Source organism: Pieris brassicae, chromosome 9, assembly GCF_905147105.1.
Source record: "Pieris brassicae chromosome 9, ilPieBrab1.1, whole genome shotgun sequence".
NCBI classification, from domain to species: Eukaryota; Metazoa; Arthropoda; class Insecta; order Lepidoptera; family Pieridae; genus Pieris; species Pieris brassicae.
The window spans coordinates 16,273,429-16,295,435 of NC_059673.1; the positions used below are offsets into that span (position 1 = coordinate 16,273,429).

The window sequence follows — 22,007 nt, forward strand, 5'->3', positions numbered from 1 at the left end:
ATCATGCGTTGTACAGCACTGATGTTATCTTCAATAGTCGCTGTTATAAGACGTCTCTCACGAGGATCAACATTGAGATTGCTACGTCCACACTTAAAATCGTTAAACCAATTGTAAATAGTGGCACGAGATGGGGCTTCATTAAGAAATGCTAGTCGCAGCCTATCATAGCTTTGTTGTTGAGTAAGCCCACAACGAAAGTCATAATAAATCATTGACCGAAAGTTTTCTCGTGTTAGGTTCATTTTCACGTGTAACAAGAGTTTTAGATTTGCCACCAATTCACAAAAACAAATGACAAATAAATGCAATATACTACAGAGAGTTCTAACATTGAAATTCAAAAGAAGTTTTCATAAGGCATGTTTCTAACTGGCCAGTTCTAAACATTTTCAGTGCCACCCAAGTATTATCCAAACATTGTCTTTGTTTGAAAACGAAACGAATTTCGAGGTTTCCTACAAAAAATGAATACGTCTAGTGGGGCATGGACAGGACGTTGGTAACGTTTCAAGATATATGTGTTCTTTATACACTAGTGTAAATCTTTCTACGTCGTTAAAACTGTGAAGCAAATCGTGGTGGGTTTTTATAAAAAATCAATTATACTAACCGACAACATCGAGATACGCGGTCTGACTCTTCATGGGATCCGTGTTGAGTTGGCACATGTACCAACCCCGATCTGACTGTCGTACGTCGTGAATATGCAGAAACCAAACGCGCCTGTCGCTGTGGTTCACCGCTATTCTGTGGTTTTTTGTTATCACGTGCGTGGCAATTGTCAGGATGGTCTGCGTGTCCACGCGTAACCACGCCACCTGTAACCGAAATTGAGTGACAACCTGGCTATTGTTATACGTTACTTTAGATATGAAGAAACGTCTAATTTGGTATGTTATTACATTAAGAAAAACACTTTTTGAACGGAGTGAAGCTATGTATTATTATTAAAAACTTAATATTATTTACATAATTTTAATTTTTTACGACGTTTCGCGTGCTTTTCAGCGTGCGTGGTCACGGTGACTAAAGACAAAAGGTGTTAAATGTCAAAAGTATCACAGCTGCAGAGAATGTTGTGTTATCTGTATTTACATATCTGTTATTACATTTTTTTAAAGTTCGCATCATATGAGCGTTTTGACAGTGGCTCAATATTTATGTTTAGAACCTGGGTGTTGGAATGTGTAATAAAATTCAAACTCAAAATAACTTTATTCATATAGATAACTGAGTACACTTACCATAGTCAACAGAAGAGATGTTTAATTGATTCTAAATTTATATTAACTACGTGTAGAACAGGAAAGAAGAACTGGCAAGAAACCCTACGTCTCTCTTTTTAATCGCCAAGTTTTGAGTCATACAAATCGTTTGTAAGGTACAGCGGCCATAAATATTTGAACTATAGCAATCCCAAGGATTAGAATCATTTAAATAATCGCCAAATTTGTAAAAAAGCTTTATTGATTAATTTACGTTGAACAAGAGCTTTGAATTTATTCAGTGTTAATTCTCTAATTTCACTTGGGAGATTGTGGCAAAAACGAAACCAATCTCCATATAAGGAGTGGTTTATCTTCTGGAGCCTTGTTAGTTTTACGCTATGTTTTGTTCTGTTTCGTGGATTATAAAATTTAAACCATTTGTTTATATTTTTTTGTACATACAACAAGGGTTCATAATATATATACCAGATAGTGTCATAGGATTTTATTCCTTAAACTTATTCCGTACCGACTCCCTTGGGAATGTATTGTCATTCAAGGATAACAAAATAATATATTAATGCATAGTATTGTCTTTTGTTAAAATAGCTTTTACACATTAAGAAAAACACTTTTTGAATGGATTAAATCTATGTATTATTATTAAAAACTTATAATTATTAACATAATTCTAAATTTTAATTTTATTGTCACCTTGACCACGCACGCTGAAAAGCACGCGAAACGTCGGCTTTAATTCGTTCAAAAAGTGTTTTTCTTAATATATTAATGCAATACGGTAATGGTAACAACATGATATGTCTTCCGGTAACAACAATCTGCGACCGAATTAGGTCACAGATTCAAACACCACGCTTATAAAACTGAGAAACCTGACCAGCCTTGTCTTGTACAAGTTATTGGAAGATTTGTGTTAGTTGTAAGATTATATACATGGAACATTATAATTCGTTTCACTACGTTTAATAACTCTTTACTGTTGTGTCTTTTATGTCCCATTGCGCGGTCACGAAAACGGTCTGAACAAACTACGTATAATTATCATATTAGTAGTATGGGATAATAGTATTAAATACTTAAATTTTACGAAAAAGAAAAAAAATATTTTGATAGTAAAGAATTGTATTGCAAAATATAATAAAATACAAATTTCGTTACGTTATAATAAAAACACGAGTAATGAAAATAGTTTTTGGTCGAAAATATTTATCGGCGCAAAAATTGTTACGAAAATTTCATAACAATTAAAACTGGTTTTCACTTGTGTTTTTACTGAAATTCCATGTAAAATAATTTTGAAATTGGAATCTATATTTAATGGCATTTCAATGGAATTTTGTTGACGCTTATAAAATCTCCGAACAAATACATCGATAGACAGCGTGATAAATATTTTCGACTAGACAATGGGTTGTTTTATACTGAGATTGAACGAATTTTAATCGTTTTATGGAATTAAATAGTTAAAACAGTAGTTTTCAAATATTAAAGATTGGCGTGGCGTGTATTAACTATATTTTGTAAGTTTCTAAACAATCTGACATTCAACGATCGTATTGCGTACAAATATTAATTGTTATTACCGTCCATAATAAAACCATCTCAAAGCAAAGAGGCATAGCAATTAGTGGTCTTGTGTAACCATCACTGATACCAACAGTGAATACCTGGTAATATTATTCACAATACTTACTCGAAAAGAACCAAGATCATTGACAACACACGTGAAGACAGCTTCCCTTCCCAAAGAAACAGTGAGGTTGTTGAGACTATCTTCAAAACGAGGTACTTCTGCAAACAATGTCAATAATTTTATCTTATAATATCCTATTATTGTATGTTAAAATATAAACAGAAAGTAGAAATTTATTATTAACTAAACAAAAAGCAAATGTATTAAGAAAACACTTTTTAAACGGATTGAAGCTATGAATTATTATTATAAACTTATAATTATTTACATAATTTTAAATTAATTTTTTTCCGACGTTTCGCGTGCTTTACAGCGTGCGTGGTCACAGTGAATTTAATAATTAAGCAAATGTAACTTTTAAAACCAAAGCGTAATAAAGGACAAAGCGCGATTGGTAGTCTGTGGACTTTTTCCACAGATCTTAAAATTATAATTTTATAGTATGACATTGCAAAGTATGTTATTAAATATCAATACGTCTCAATTATATATAAAAAACACAAATATAAGTTAGATACAATAACGAGCTGGAGTGCGATGTAAAATAATATTATTGGTTCCCATAACCACGTTCTTCTATATAATATAATAATCAAATTTAGTTTTCTTTAGTCGGGATGAGCTAGAGTATGCACAGTAAATTTCTCCAAGAAAAAACAAAACACTTTTTCAAAAATAACTTCAATGAACTGAATCTTGTAACCTGTGCATTACATGATTATCTGTGCAATTTGAAATTGTTAGAACTTGTTAGCTCAGCATTTCTTTATAATCTTGTTTATGCAATAATAATATATATCGAACAAATCATATTACACAGTAAAATTGTTCTTCAAATTATACTTTCTGAATTAAAATAATACTGGATGTTTGATTAATAAATGGAAAGTTTTAAAGTTGAGGTAAAAACAATAAGTAGACATCTCGAAATTTTATCATTTGTATTCGCCATTTTGAAATCGCTTTATACAAAATAAGCCAATTGGATCTTGAAATTATTACGCTTCATTATTGAAGCTTACTGCAAATACGATTAATAAATTTTATTTACAGTTACAATACACTTAATACAACTGATTAAACTGCTGATTTTATCCATGCAACACGCGTGCCTAATTGGGCGAGATTGGAATATGTTGCCTCAATTTATTTTAAAGCAAGCACCGACTATAGTTCGTAGATTTTATAATTGGTACCGTGATGCTAAGTGCTTTTCGCTATTTGTGTACAAATTACGGAGGATGAGAGCGGTAATACGGCTAACAAGGCCGAGTATTACGGTAATGCTCTTAACAACAGGTTCATGCTTAACTTATCAAAACTATAGGAAAAAAATAATTAATGTTTTTATCACGCTAGTTTTTTTATAGGACGTTAAAAATAGAGGAATATGCTTGGTTAATAATTAAGTACTCATTATAGACAGTACTTGGTCTTGAGACAAAATCACTTATCGACAGACATGACCCACTAACGCCAAAGGAAAGTCACTACTAACGTATGGGAATGTCAGTACTGTCCATTTACCAAGAGCTAGAGATAAAATCATGATCAAGTCACGTGACCATTCTAATACAAATTCGTTTAGCGTTAGTGGGTCACGACCGTCGAAAAAGATTTTGACTCTAGGCCTTGACCCTAGAGATGTTGGTTGACTTGTACAGCGTATATATATAATAAAGCAAGAAAAAAGTGGTAAAGTCTGTGTGTAATATTGTTTTATTTCTAAGATATACTGATATTAATTACTTGACATCAATAAGCATTGGAGAAATGTAATGCAAAATTATATTTTGTAAATGCAAATTTTTTTGTCGATCTTTGTCGATGAATAATCGGGATGATCTAGTTTAAATAACCTACTTAATGTAATTAACCTATTTAATAAATATAAGACAAATTTAATTTAATTCAAGTAAAATTACATTTTTTCTAAGAGCTACCTTTAAAAATAAAACATGACATGCAAAACACTCACAGCTTTCGTTGAAAACGCTTCAGTATTTTGCTCAAGCCCCGCTTTTTAATAAATATTTTTTTACTATTATTTCAATTCAAAGAACAATTTAAATTTTAAAATGAGACATTTTTATGCTAATAATTATTACAACCATTAGGTCGCAAATCAAAATCAATTAAAAAAAACATACAAGTATACAACACAGTATTTTTAAAGCAGCTGATTTGCCCTAAGGCAGCTGTATCGATGTGATCATTTTTACAAGTAAAGTATTAATAATTATAAGCTATAAAAGTAATTTAAAAAATATTACAGGATTACACAAGGCGTTGTTTGGTGCAACAGCAACGCTGTGGTATGCTACGGCGACGCGGTTGGGCTGCGGGATCGACCTCCCTGGCCCTTCTTTATGATACACGACGGCTTCGTAGAATCTTTGGTGGATTTCCCACGTGCCGACACTGTCCGGGCTTTTACCTGCTATTCTCTCAATTTTATGGAGAGTAGCGTCCTCGACCCTGTAGTACACGAAGTATAGGCCTTCTTTTCACCTTCCATGCTAGGCAATACTTTAGAATGTGGAGCACGTCATCAAAAACGCCGGTATCATTATGGTGGCAGGCAGGTGCCTCCTTACGCTCGACTACCTTGTGTAAATATACATCGTCCAGCGATATCGCTAAAGCCACACCAACGCGGGACAGCTCCTCTTCACATACAGCTTGGAGCCGAGCGATGTTAGGCTCTACAGTCTCTACATGCTTGTGCAAACGACCTGCGTTGCTGGACTGTTGGGCAACACGCTGAGAGTGATTCGGGAGGCCTTCCACTCTTTCTTAATAGCACCAGCCGTCCAGCCTTCCATGTCGCTTCCCAAGCATTCTCTGAGGAGACATTGAAATCGCACGGCAAGACCAGCGCCGAGAAAGGCTATAAAGGAAAATTCCTCTAACATTGATTGTTAAAGCGTACTTAACATTTCTAAGTTATATTAAGATAAAATTAACAATGATCACGGCTTTATAATGTATGTTTTTAATTATAATTGCCAGTAGTGAGGATAAATTAAAGATTTTAATTAACAAGGGCAAAGTATACTTTGGGTCAGAATGAATGGCTTTTACTTTAGGTTTGTTAATTATGGGATGAATTAACAACACCCATTTAGAAATGATTTAAAATTTACGTATAAAAATACTAAAACTAAGAGAAGCATGGTAGTATTATTCTTTGCTTTCCTTCTCTGCCATACTTATTTAAGTTTTATCAAATAAAAATAGTTTGCACTATCCTTACATATAAATAAATATATTAACTTTACTGGCTTTAACATAACAAATCTGGCCATAAATATATTGTTACATAAATATATTTTTTTCAACTTTTTAAGTATTTTGAATTTGGAACACGTATATAATTTTAAATACTACTTTTAATTTTGTGCCATTTTACATATTTTTTCGTGTTCATTATCAAATTACAATATAGAATAAGGTGTTACAGAAAATTAGCTTGCAGTGATCGCCTAGCACAAAGAGGGTATGGAGCCGTCGGTCATATTCCAGCCTATATAAGCTTGGTATCAGCCGCATGTTCGTACTATCAACGGATACAACAACACTACAAGAGCGTACAAATTCTTAAAAGGCCGGCAACGCACTCGCGAGCCCTCTGGCATTGAGAGTGTCCATGGGCGGCGGTATCACTTAACATCAGGTGAGCCTCCTGCCCGTTTGCCCCCTATTTAATAAAAAAAAAAAAAAAAAAAAAAACTTCGTCTGTCGAAGACCAGAAGACCTGCACCTGTTCACAAGGCACGAACTACCCAAGCCCGGCTTGAAACCAACGTTCCGGACTTTATAAGAGCTAAAGACTGGCCCTCAACCCTTTACACTTCAAATTCAAGTTTTGGTGTACATGGCCTGCTCTAACGACACGGCGACATTGAGTGTCTTAAAAGTCTTTGGGTCAAGCAGTGGCGAAATTTCTCTTAGAGTGCGTAAATCTATAGAATTGTGGCCAAACAGATTATAGGCCTGTAAAAACGCCAAAGGTGGCCATATCGAATATAATATTTTTTTGTTTTGCTGAGAATTTAATAAATTCGTACCTACATACGAATTTTAATAAAATTAAATTACTTCATTAAAGAATGCATATTCATTTGTAACAGAATTGAGGTATATTATATATATATATATATATATATATATATATATATATATATATATATATATATATATATATATATTCATATATATATATATATATATGAATATGTTAAATGTATTGGAATACAACAATAAATGCGGACGTTTAATCATAAATATCAAATACAACAAAATCTTAATTAAGTTTGTTCTCAAAAGCAGCAATGTCCGGAGTAGTGGATAGTTAAATCTTGTGTGTGTGTTTGTTATATATGTGTTCTACGAATGTGTATTTATATATGCTGGCAATTATATAAATAATATCATACAGTGGCTCTGCAACGGGCAATACCTATCTACACCTTAGACTAGTATATATATAGTTCAAGCAAACAATTGTTTCCTTCATTATTCAATATTTTATAATAGTGCAGTATTTGCGGCTTAAGCATGCAACTAGCATCCCCGAGGTCATAGTTTCGATTCTCGGCTGAACCGATTTTCTTTCTATAAGCGCAACGAACGTGTCGTACGGTGAAGGAAAACATCGTGAGGAAACCGGCTTAGACCCAAAACGTTAAAGCCCATCAAGAACAATTGTGATAAAGTTCCTATTACAAGAAATTGTTGATCACTAAACTGATACAGAAATCTGAAAATTATCTATGAATTATTAATATGTTTTCGAGGATTGCAGGGTATCAAGGCTTAAAGTAAAGAGTAAACATTTTTTTAATGTATGCTGATTAATCTATATACATGATTCTTATCTATGAATCTATGTACAGTACCACCAAACCATGTGAAAAATGCGACGAAAATTTCATCAGGCGTCGTCAGGTAATTGGTCCTACGAGAGAACTTTGAGTAGCACATAAAATAAAATAAGTAAGCGGCACATAACAATATTAAATATTGTATATATACATTATAAAATATTCGCATGGTATCTCATACACGCGATATATATCACTTGAAAATCGAAATATATTATTTATATTTTATAATATATATATATATATATATATATATAAATTGTTACTTAATCATATCTTCATCCTAAATTCTCTACAGTTGCCTACTTATGATATACCAGTTTTAGTTGAAGTTGAAAATTAAGGACAAATTACAAAAACAGTTTAACCATTACAAACATACAGACGTAATACATTCGAAGAAGCTAAAGCGGAAATGGGCCTAGTGGGAAGAAAAAAGAAAGGACCCCCACCAGAAACCGACTAAATAAAAGAGATTGCAAGATTGGTAAATAGTAGCGAAGATAAGAGAGCAATGGAAGAATTTGGAAGAGGCCTTCACTGCGTTGGAAGTCGTGTACAATATTAACATAATGACATAAACTTAATGTAATCGTTGTAGTATTTTCGACGACGACGAGTGAACTGAAGTATTTGTATGAGATCCGATGTAGTCTCAATTTCCGTAGCTCTGATGTAGCAACCTTGGAATTATGCGGAACAAAAACTCTGTATTGTGATAGAGATCGTTGTCTGTATCGCTAAGGGCTCTGCTCCGGTTTTGTTAGATCGATCATAAATATTATTCACAAATCCACCATGACGGCTTATTTGCCTGCTCAAGGATTCTCGGATTAAAACACTAGACCCGCACTCGAACTTATTAACCACTAGACCAATGAGGTTGTAAATAAATAAGTAGCCCGATAATAAGTAGTCTGTGTTGACAGAAACTATATAATATTAAAGTAATTAAGGGATACAACTTCTTTGAAGTAACTCGATTAATTATGCTTGAAAGAAAAAAGCGGGAACTTTCTGTTGCCTTCAATATAATTCTATTGTTCCGACAAAGTTCTTTAACTGTAAAGAAAAGTAAATTCCAAACCAGTGAACATACAGGTTAGTGGGTTTGATAAATTGCATTTTTTAATGAACTGTTCCTTTAGACTATGCAACTCACTTAATATTTTATATAAAAGGCAATATAGTTTTAATAATCGATTGTCCATACTTATGTAAAGTGTCTTATTAAGCGTTTAATCGAAGTGTAACACTCTTTATATAAGTAGATCCTTAAAAAATGGAAACTAGAAAATGATGAATCGTCCTGATTACGTACAGTATAAGCTAAATAAATAAAGCAAAATTTATTTTTCAGAATTTGTTACATTAGAGACATTATTTTTTTACTTAAAATGACTTGGAATACATCGTTATAAAACAGACACTTTTTAAAGTTTAAAAACCAGTTAGGTTCACAAGAATGGTGTTAATAGGACAATATAGATTCTAATTATAATACTTATCATGATTGCAAAAAAATACTCAAAACGATTAATGTAAATAATGTAATAAATTTTCAATTATTATTGCGTAAAACCAGTTATGTTTAAACTATTATACAGGATAATTTAATGCAATTATTATGTAATATATGTAATCTGGTTTGGTGCCAATTGTTTCATATGTCCTAACGTACTGCGTACATAGTATTGAAATATGAAACGAAGACGTAGCAATCACCAAATGGTTTTCAATTGTTAACCCGTCCATATACTCGTAACAGTTTGGACTTATACAACTGTATGTACGATGCATTGAAATCTGTATACTATTTGATTTATCTATATGTACAATATGGATACAGGCTCGTCTGGTACAATGCTAGTAGTAGTTAAGTGTGTTCCAAAAGTTCAGTCTTTCAGACGTTTCCTGAGCATTTTGCAAGCTTCACGGAGCGATCTCCCAGCTCCAATGATTTCTGCTCGTTGAAAAGCCACGCATTCCAGGATTTTGTGTGTGACTGATTCCTCTGTGCTAAAACATTCTCTGCACAAGGAACTATCTATCGCTCCATGGAAAATGGTTTCGAAGACTCTAAAATATAACCTAATAATTCACGAAAAAATTATTTACTGACAACTCTGCTGCTGATTCATTACAAACTACAGTAGTTTACAAATGTAATATTTACAAGTATTGATTATATCATATTAGTTGGCTTAAAACTGTGAAAACAATGGCCTCAAACGACCAAGAGATAATATTATTCTACTGGACTATGTTTAAAGTAACGACCCTACGCGTGCCTTAGGGTCACTCGCTATAACTAGGTTCATTTTATCTGCCTCCATATATTTGTACAAAGTACAAACATAATGTTTGTCGGGTTGTATTCTCACACGTACAGTCCTAAGCATTTATAGAGCCTCGAGCAAATTTGCTTGTGGGACGCAATATCCAGCAGAGCGGGCTCTGGGGAGCTATTTTGTTTTATTTGTCTGCGTGAGCCGATAATGAACGTTTTTTCTCTATACAGAGTCAATGTAAACAAATATAATAAAGATATATATATCGGACTTATATTGCTTGCCTCTATCTCTTTATTAAAGCATAAAGGAAATGAATTGGGTAATACGTAGAAGGAAAGGTAGGCATAAGATATATGTATTATGGTGGATGAACTATTTTTTTGGGTCTTTCTCAATAACCCTCTTCTTCAAAGTTAAATCAGTCTTATTGTACCGTTTTAACTATAGCAGACGCAGATATGTTTTATTTTTATCACAGCTTAACAACATTTTCAGAAGACATAAAATATTTCGTACTTAACATTCAAACGCGGCAATGTACGAAAGCTAGTTGAAAATTATACTAAAATATCATATCTATATGCAGAATAATATCCTACTATTGCTTGTAGCTTTATTAGAAAACACATTTTACATATTTGTCATTATTGGAATTTGGTTACTACTGGTAATACTGGTAATAGAAGTATGCCTTCCTTGCAAACAAATCTAAATACAAACATTACCTGTCCACATCGTTACACTTACTTTAGTACTAACTAACTTATGTGAGACTGATCTTAAATTATCGTTATTCATGTGCACTTTTTATTTTTCATGTATAAATTTTTAGTTTAGTTTGCTTTTGTTCCTGTTTAGTTTTGTCTTATTAACTAAAAGAGTAAGAGATCGCTCGAAAGAGATAAGGCCGCAAGTTGCACTCATTTTCATTTAATTATGTTCAATTTTTATAAGGTACTGCAACGAAGAGTTATCTTATGAATCTAAGCAATTTAGGACCATAACATTTTATTTTAGACCCATGTCACTAATTGCACTAATTAAAACTAGCGTAACATTGTTATCGGTTCTTTCACTTGCACTTTTAAAGGAATCACTTTAATACAACTTTAACGATGAAAGCATGATAGCGCTTTTAACAAATTTAATTTAGACAACAGTCTAGAACAGCTTTATATAATTTAATTTTGCTGCTCTATCCTTTAGTATGTTCACTCTCGAATAGTGTTTTGTTTCTACGAGCATGTAACGCAATCAGCTCATTCCGTTGTTACTAATATTAACTTGTATCACTTTTGTTTTGGATATTAAATAATTGATATTATTAATAAACGAATACTATTCTTGTCATTTTCTTATGTATAAGTAAATATTTTTATAAATATTGGTTAGTTGTTGGTTAATTGACAAATTCAGACATTTTTCAAATTCCTTCGAAGTACAATGATGTTTTATTATTGTTAATTATTTATACCAGATGACAGCCAGTACTGAATGTAGTGTGTGATACTTACGGCTAAATAAATGAGAGGATGAAACTGATAAACAACCCTACGAATCATTCTCACAGTTGCCATATAAGTAATAAATATACCATGTATACGAAACGTCAGCATCAAGAAATCTAAGTTAGCAGTTGGGTTCACAAGTTGAAGCTGGTAGAATTTTCTCAAAGCTCCGTCAAGTACCACGGTAATTAAGACCTTGTCTTTGTCAATTTAAGGGTATGTGAAAAATTTACAAATCAAAATGTATTATTAATTATTCAGATTTTAAAGATAATTTTAATTTTATGTCGTTTTCATATTACAGATCCTGCATTATTGTGTAATTTATAACTTATATTCAATTCGAGACGGGATAATGTTTTAAATGCACTTCATCATTGCCAGCTTAAATTTCAGCTTTAAATACCACAAACAGGGTAGTAAGTAGAATTTATTGTCCTGCTTCGTTTAATAAGTTTTATAATAATAAATTACTGCGTATTTTACGAATTTATCAAAGTTGTTTATTTGTGATGGTCGGTTTAGACTTAGACATAACATTTATTACTAACAAAACACACACAGAGAATCACACAAAATAAAAATAATCAAAGATAAAAAAAAGAATTAGAGATAACAATTTTTTAAGAGAACAAGGTACGTTTTAAGTATGTAATGTGTGTATGTGCTGTGGTTGTAATTGGTGCCTGGCTCAGCATTATGCCGAGGAGGAGACTGTTCCTCGGCATAGTGGTTAAAGATGAAAGGGCCTCGGAAGGAGAAAAAGCGTTTGACATTTTTTGGGTTGCTTATATATAGGTTTACGTTACGTTACGTTTAATGTGGTGTGTCGGTGTGTTATGAAATAGATAAATAAATTTTTTTGGGCGGATTAAAAACTATATGTTTACAACGCTAATTTAGTTAAAGCAATGACAGTCTTGGCCTCGGCATTACATAAAGGGCTGTGTCAAGTCAAGAAGCGGTGGTATTATTTATGTATATTTAGAAGTTAGGAGTGGCGCAGTCATTTCTAACGAGGATCTTGAAGCACAAGAGCATTTATGCGTAGTTTATCATCGTGTACTAATTATAATAAAAATACAGCAAGAGCACTCAACTTCCTGTAAGGTTACCCATTAAATGCCTCAGGCCCTGGCTCATTATTTTTTATAAAGGAATTTTAGACTGGAACATTTTTATTAATTTTATGATTTTTTTTTGAAATTTTTTGTGACAGTTAAATAAAATTTATTTAACTACATAATGCGTTATAATAAAACTTTCTAAACTAAATACCTTTTCTCTATTGTTAGTGTCGTTTTTGCTACAAACGTAGAATAAGGCGAAAGATAAAATATAAAAAAAATATTGTAATCGTTTTTTTACCTTAGCCTTACTTCGCATTTTTTTATCAATAAATAAAGAGAAGTATTTTTTAAGTTTATCAATAAGATATACATATTATATCTAACTTTATAATATTAATTTAGAAGACACTTGTATAACAGGTCTTCTTTTGTGCAAGGGATTTACGATACAGTTGTAATGAATAAATAAATCAATTTTGTCGAGACACACGAGACACCGAAATTTTATTCTTAAAAGGCCGGCAACGCACTCGCGAGTGCTTTGGCATTGAGAATGTCCATGGGCGGAAGTATCACTTAACACCAGGTGAGCCTCCAGCCCGTTTGTTTTGTTCTATAAAAAGAAATCCATCTTTCATGTAGAGTAACAAGAACGTTTACTACAAATAATCGTTCAAGCCAGGTTTTTATTAGAGATTTCAATTAACGATGGACTTTGTATTACGTGAAACGTTTGGATAAAATTAAATGTCACGCGGTGCGGTTTCTATTGATTTATTACATTTATATTAGTATAATTAATTATGTCACGCTATTCGAACATTCTGTTGTCTTTTAAATAAATTTAGGTGTCCATCTTATGTAGCCTAAGGACAAATATTTTTTTTAAATATATTTATTATTAAACGTTTTGTCTTACGCAATTCTATTAAAAAATGATCATGAAACAGATACAGAAATCTGAGGCCCAGACCTAAAAAAGGTTGTAGTGCCATTGACTTTTTTTTGTCTTACGGTGACGGACAAAAAGGTTGCCGAATTGAACAGTCTTTAATAATAGCATATGTTGAATAAAATAAACACATTTGTTAGTCTTTAGGTTAGGTATATATATTTATTATACTTAAAATGCCGGAAAATCGGGCTGAAAAACTAAACCAATAAACACTCCATCATTAAAATCCTCGCATTATGAAAGAAAAAAATATTTTTATTAAGTACGAAATAATAAGTAAATACAAAGGTATGTCTGAAACTTTCGTGACTTCAAGGTGAATTATGCTGACGTACAACACTATCTATTTACGGTGAACAAGTTAAAGCTTTCAGGCGATGGTTGAATGGTTCAGAAGTAAGAAAATTTGATTTATAACGAACATCATTTCAATCAAAAGATTTCTCAAGAAATTGTATTCATCAATAAGATTAAACAGCTAAAACGCATCTAATTTCACTACAATTTAAGCAGTTTTCTATACCAAAAGCGATTCGTATATTCGAACAATTATGTGTAAAGAATTAATCTAATAACTTTAACGGATCAATCCTTATTTTTACCGCTCATAACGGAATAGAAATTTCAAACGGTTTGTGGGTTAATTTTTACTTAAAACAGTATCCCGTGGTTGCTCATATTATTTACTTTGATTATACGAGCATGAGCAGCAATACACGCGGCATGCTTGTTGCGTTACGTCAATGTTATTTGTTATGACTTTTGAAGCATAAGTAAGATTGTAAATACTGTTATTTTTTATGCTTATTCTATGGAGATATCATTTATGTTACGCTACATTAAAATATTAAATAATAATGTAATATATAGGTTCAAACTGTGTTGGCCTAGTGGCTTCAGCGTGCGACTCTCATCCCTGTAGTTGGACTTTCTTTCTATGTGCGCATTTAACTTTCGCTCGTACGGTGTAGGAAAACATCATGACGAAACTAGCTTGCCATAAACCCAAAAAGTCGATGGCGTGTGTCAAGCACAAAAGGATCACCTTCTTGCCTATTAGAATAACAAATAATCATGGGACAGATACAGAAATCCCAGCCCAGACCTTAAAAGGTTGTTGACCTCAAATAATAGATTTTTTTAATATATAGTTACCCAGTGTCAGTTTATTGATAGTTTTTTATGCTATTTTCTTAAAGTTGAAAAAGTACACCATTAGGCAAAATAGGTCTTCAGATTCTTTAGTAAGTATCTAATCGAAATACACTTCAGAGAGATGCAATCATATTGTCAGCTCTCGACTGGAATCACCAAAACAAAAGGAAACGTGGCCGTTCAAACAGAACTTGGAACGAAGCATCATTAAAAAAATTCTCTCCCCACCTGGGAGACATGGAATCTTAAGTCAACAAGCCGCACATAGAATTTCGTTTCACTTTGATACATTTTTTAGATAAATAATTATGAATCTATCATTTTAGATAATTGCAAAGCTTATGGCTACGGATGTTAGATTAATGTTCCTTAAGATATATAGTTGTCTCGTAATAGTTTAATATCATCGGGGTAAAGTACCTAACACTACACTTGTATAATTAGTGGACTCACTTTGTTTAAATGTGTCGAGAAGGCAGATCGTCTTTTATTATTAAGATGTAAACAAAACCATCAAAGAAGATTAAAGCTGGCCTAGTCTTTGGTACAAATTGCTTTTTCGCTAAGAAGTCTAGGTTTTAGGCTTTAATGACTGAATACAATAGGTATTAAGTACTCTATTGAGTAAGTATATTATTAATTAGTAAATAAATTTATTCTAGAAGTATATCTATACAATTTATGATGGCTATTAAGGCTGAACAAAAGGAAATATTCATTCTAATTGTTTCCAAAAAGGTTAAGTGTATTTTGTCTTATTGGAACCAATTTTTGATTTGGTGGGTGAGGTTGTAGGTTTGAGCTTTACACCATTGAATTTTATCTACGAGCGCATCTAACACTAGCTCGTACGCTGAATGAAAACATGGTGACGATCGTCAAAAAGTTGACGATGTGTGTCAGGCACAGAAGGTTGACCTTAAAGGTTGTAGCGCTCCTGGAAGTACTACTATATTAAACATAATTAAAAATTATAGTCATGTTTTATTACTTAAAAATAAACTATTAACCTTACATAGAATGTAGATAGTAGAAGTGTATGTATGTGTTCAGATGGAAATTAAATCCATAATAACTTATGAAATAAATTCAAAACCTTAACTCAAAAGATAAGATGTTATGTTAAGATTATTTTAAAACAAGTACCTAACAAATTTGTGAACGATCGCCGTGATTCGACAACTTTCCCGAGTTGCCTTTCTGTTTCAGAACTTCGCAGTCGTGTTTCCAAACGTTATCATCCAAGAAGTAACAAGCCGAGATAAATGAAGTTCAGACATTCTTAATCTAATGACGGGAACGTGAACCAAGATGTTTTAGTTATTTCTCAATTAAAAGAATATTCGGTAATAGATTCGTTTTTATTTAAGTGAAACTTCTTTATCGGCGCTGGAAAAAAATAAACCGTCACATTATTCCGTTACGCGCCATCTTTTTCTTGTCCCAGCCACGGTTGATTCGAAGAGATTCGAAGCCATTAACAAAAATGTATAATAACGATAAAAATGATAGCAATAATTATATTACAATTGATGAAATTCTGTAATAATCTTAGTAGTAATAAGGTAAAAGGAATTAATTGTATTATTTGTATTCATAATAAAAGCTTTTTGTTAAACTTCATCTTATTTAACTTTATTAACCCAATTTCTGTAAAGTTCCATATAGTAGATCATTTTTCGAAAAATAAGGTCATAAAGAAGTTGCACTTCTTACGTGTGTACACTAGTACACGCACACATTTTTTTTAATTCAAACGGACAGCCAACTTCGGTAGCGGGGTGATTGGTGCCTTTTTTCCTGTAGGTCGAGATGCTTAAGAGGAACAGAACAAGAGACTTACAAGCCGATATTTTACGAAATAATAATTATTCTATAATGTGTTGTAAACGTTTAAGTTTATTCTATAAATGTGGTTAAATGTTTATTGATTATCATTTTTTTATTATTGGCATTAAAGAATCTTCTATGTTTTACTATAATGCTTAGGTATTCCATAAATAAATCTAAATACATTGTTATTACAGTTGTATTAGCTGTTTATTATTAGATATAATAGAATAATTAAAACAAAATAAACAAGCCTCTTTTGTTACGAACCAAGTTGTTTTCTTCAACATTCCTCACACTAGATTTTTGACTTAATTAATATCCTAATGGTTAACCCAATTTAGTATTCATATTTATATTTAGATAATAAAATTAATGGTTAAAATAAGGTTGTCGATTAATTTCTGTTTTTATATTAATTAAAAACACCAGTGCTGGCCTAGTAGCTTCAGCGTGCGACTCTAATCCCTGAGGTAAGAAGGAAGTAGGTTCGATCCCCGGCTGTGCACTAATGGACTTTCTGTATATGTGCCCATTAGACACCCGCTCGGCGATGACGGAAAACATCCTCCAAAAACCGGGGCATGCCTGTTACCCAAAAACTCGACGATGCGCGTCAGGCACAGAAGGTTGATCACCAATTTGGCTATTAGAATTGATCACGGCATAGATACAGAAATCTGAGGCTCAGATTTAAAAGTTTATAGCGCCGTTGGCATATTAAAAACACGCCATAATCGAAAAACTCGAACATCATATGCGTTTTAACGGATAGGGTTGTTAACGGGGCACAATATTATGATTAATCACTGACTAATATAAAATAAATCTTTCGTTTCACAAGTACTACCTTAGTATAATAGCTCTATTAACTCTTAAAAATAAATACTCATTGTTTAAAATAAAACTTATTAATAATATAGTGTATAAATAAATAAATATAGTGTTTTTCAGGTATGGAGCCTGGTTCTGAAACGTACTAAAAAATAAAAACGTACTGAACATGTGCGCGTTTTTATTTGCGAATAATGTCATATTTATTTATAGTTTACATTAAGGTACTAAACTACTCCTATATATCTAACATGCATTTTAAATACAAATTGCAATCAGATCTGAAAACGAAATTAAGATTGGTTAAAAACTATTCTGTCATAGATACCAAATATCCTTTACAAATAAAATGTGAACGACGGACTGAATTCTACAGAGCTAATTTGTATGAAATCTAGATATTAGAGTAGTTACGCTACACGAAAGATGTACTTTTGTATTCGCCTTTAATAAATAAAAAAAATAACTAGGTTAGGATAAATTTTCAAAACTCAATATTTAGTTCACGTTTAGAATTCTATTTTTGTATTGAATACCTCTTTAATGAGATCAAAATCTGAGTGAGTGCTTAAATAGTATTTGAAGGCTTTTTAAAAGATTTAATGCAACATCTCCCAGATTTTGAATAACGCACGTTGTTTAATGCAGCTAACGAACGCTAATTAGACTGTAAGTTTTCCTGAGTGGCTTTTTGAAGACCATTAAAGCCATTTATTTGTGTTGCCCTAAAGCATACGGAAAATTATATATTAAAAGTTTTTAATAAAAAGTGGGCTTGGACTAGCAGTGTATATAGACAGATACATTGCTAGTCCTGGATATATAGTATAAGTCATACAGCATGCTCACCATCAATGATTTATTTTTATATATCACGGAAATAAATATTTGTAACAAATACACCAATGTAAATAATTATTTCATTCGAATGCTAAATCATTTCTGAGTAAAATAGCGGCCGTGCGATGCATAACGGTCGGTAGTTAGTTAATAATTATTAAGAAAGGCTTAACAAAGGATCGTAATACACTCTGTAACGCTTAGTATTTATACTTTTGGGTTTCCTGACTATAGTCAGCCAATTTAGGTGTAAGTCCCTTTAACAAATCTGTTCTACTAGACAATTGGTAAGTGCTTATGGGATAGTGGTCTTATTGAGAAAAACTTATGTTGCCAGTTTCCTTGTATTATATGTTCCACATAGAAATTTTATAAACATTCAGTCATCGTCTAGTATTTATATAATTAAAATCAATGGCGCTACAACCCTTTTAGGTCTGGGCCTCAGATTTTTGTATCTGTTTCATGATCCTTTGTTAATCTAATAGGCAAGTAGGTGATCAGCCAGTCAGACACAGAAGTCTGACGCACGCCGTCATTTTTGGGTCTAAGGCATGTCGGTTTCCTCACGATGTTTTAATTCACCGTTCAAGCGAATGTTAAATGCGCACATAGACATGCAGTCCATTGGTGCACAGTCGGCGATCGAACCTACGACCTCTAGGATGAGAATCGCACGCTGAAGCCACTAGGCCAACACTGCTCTATATATTTATGTAATTATATAATTATGTAAGTTTTTATCGTATTATTTAGGTTTGTCTTAATTATCATTGGAATTAAATTAATTATATTGCGACAAATGTTAATTAAAGTACGTTTTTATGTTATTTCTTTGCTAATGAAGAAAATGAAGAAAAACGTACAGGCTTTTTCATATGTGGAATTAAATTGCTACTCATAAGGAACCAATCAGCTTAACTTGATTAATAGAGTATGTTTTTAGTGAGAGGTTTCTCCAAATTGGCTGTATGTAAGAGGCGTCTTGTCTGTACTAAGCCGGCTTTGATCTTATAGTAACATACAACATGAACTATACGCTATGATAGTCTTGATTGATTCAAGCAATTTTAATAATTTGTGGTATGTATTCACTGAACAAAACGCAATATACTATATAATTTTTCACTTTTTTAGTGTTTGACTGATATTAAGATGACCATATAAATTGCAATTGTATTTTTTAAAGGCACATTTCAATAGAAGTTTTCCGTACGATACCTGATTACATGAATCCCCCAGTCATATTATTATTTAATAGACGTTATCTAAAATGTTATTAAGTATTTTATTGAGAACTAACATTTTCTAAGTTTAAATGTAGTTATGAATGAACAAAGAACGTGACAGCGGAAAATAAATACGTTTCAGTAGTAACAGAAAGCTCACAAAAACCTTTTAATGGATAAAATCATTTTTATGGCCATAAATGTAATACAAATATTGTTTTAAATAGGTGTTTATATCTGTTGAAAAAATGTAATAATAATTCTTCATCATAATGTTATGATACTTATAACTAAATTAAGTAATGAGATGATTATAAATATAACTATTTCGTCATTTTGAGACATATTTTTTTTTACTTTTTATTTTACAACACAAAAATATAAAAATCCTAGTACACTTGCTAATCGCTTAGAAGCGATGTTTTTCATGCAAACCTAGTCATATAAGGATAAGATACTTAATGTGTCTATTTTATTAATATATTTAAAATACTTTTATTAATTTCAATAAACAGTCTAAACCTCATGTAACGCCCTTCGATTTAACGACGAAGTCCCTAAAGCGTCAAAATCAATTGGCTTTAGTTGATTTAGCTTGTCTTCCATCCAGCATTACACCCACTCTTAATAACGACAACAATTGAGTAATTAAGTATTTTTAAGTTGCTAAAATTGTTGTTGATCATGACTAATAAGTAGGAGTCGTGGATTATCTATACGTTATTCATCTCTTTATAACGCCATAATTTGAACAGTCCCTTCAGTGTCGTAATATAAAGTTTACACTGTATTTTGATATATAGTTAACAAAATGTGATGGAAACATTTTCGAATATTCCTGAAATCAAAGATTATCGTATTATCTAACACTGGACCGCCGCGAACGTTCAAATGTATAAGGCGATACATGGTCCTGTTAAAATTCTTAATTTAAACGTCTCGATTATTACGTTGTTTTAATAGTTCGCAGTTGAATGCTTTGCGCAAATGAGTTTGCCTTTAATACATTTACTGTGTGCCGTGTTCCTTGACGTACGTTGTAGCGAAAATTACTGCTTACTGCAGCTTGATAAATGCATTAAGACGATACTATAATATGTTACGTTAATTTCTCTAAAGGCTCTTTACAAGTAAAACAACATTGAACATTACAATCAAGCTCAATTGAGATTAATAAGTTATTTGTGTCTTACACAGTCTCTAAGTTCTAGAAAAATCTCGAATATTTCTTTTCACGTTTTTGTAACTATGATATAGTTAAAAGAATTATTAATAAGGCCTGTCTCTTTTCATTTCAGCGTTAAAGAATTTTGGTCGAAGGACAGGAATTTTATGAAAATATGATTAGTCTTATTTTAGCCAAAGCAACTTTTATTATCTACTTGTTTAACTAACCAATTTATGTAAATATAACATAATTATTACCCATTTTAATGAAACTTATTTCACACTGAAAACAAAAATCGTGGAAAAAATAATAAAAGTAAAACTAATTTTTATACATACATATATATATTATCATTATATTATCATTATCATTTTATATTTATATATATATAGATACATTGAAAACATTTGACACTTACTAGTGTCAATGCATACAGAAAGATCAATATAGTTAAAAATACTATTTTTTATGAAATAAATACAATGAAAAAATGCACTGAAACCTCATATTACATTTAATTACACACAGAACAATTATTTCAATCCAATCATATTTTTGGTAGTTATATTTGACCATAGATGTTCCACAATATTAAAATTCATTCTGTGAAACAATTCTAATGTTGCAAAAGTAAGACGCTTGAGACGTTTAAGATATTTATCGCGTTTTTAACCTCAAGAGAGTAAGGCATACATCAAAAAGTCATGCGAAAATACGCTCAAAACTTTGTACACAAAAGTAAGTTTTTACTTCGATAAGGTAAAAACTTTAGCCACTGATCTAAAGTAGCTTCATAAACTTTTAAATCTTTTAAATATTGATTAATCCAATATTAATTCTAAGCTTTTACATAAAGGATGCTCACCAACAGTATCCTTAAAACAAATCACAACATGGAAGACAAGTCCAAAATTTACATAGAATAAAAGTTTTGCCAACAACATCATTAGTTCACATCGCACTTTTTATTTTAAAAGTCCATTACCATTTTTGTGAAACGCTACACGCCGTAAGTTCGTTGAGCGCTCCGCGTAGAGGCACTACGTGTAGCGCTACGTAGATCGTAGACCCGACTGTGTTTAGCGAACACCGCTGCTAACTCATCAAAGAGAAAGCGCTGCGCGACACAAATTAAACAGCGACACTTTAGTTATTATATTAGGCTAATATTGGGTCTGATACTTTCACACAATGATGATTATTAGATAAAATATTATAATTTTTTGATTAATTTAAAGCGCTGTTATCGCTTAGTAATAGAAACGTCCGTTGATAGTCATAAGTGGTGCACATGCGCCAAACATAAGAATTCC

The 22,007-nt window shown here is 31.9% G+C and overlaps 1 protein-coding gene across 1 annotated transcript in view; it reads right to left on the minus strand.

The window, feature by feature from the left end:
- The window catches only part of LOC123714434 (lachesin-like), a 37,781-nt gene extending 16,057 nt beyond the window's left edge, over positions 1-21,724 (minus strand). Inside the window, exons 1-3 of the mRNA XM_045668675.1 lie at positions 21,560-21,724; positions 2,926-3,023; positions 614-821 (exon numbers count right to left, since the gene is read on the minus strand). Coding sequence (XP_045524631.1) covers positions 614-821; positions 2,926-3,023; positions 21,560-21,641 — 388 coding nt within the window. The 5' untranslated portion in view covers positions 21,642-21,724. The remainder of the gene's footprint in view (positions 1-613; positions 822-2,925; positions 3,024-21,559) is intronic.
- Positions 21,725-22,007: the final 283 nt, after the last annotated feature.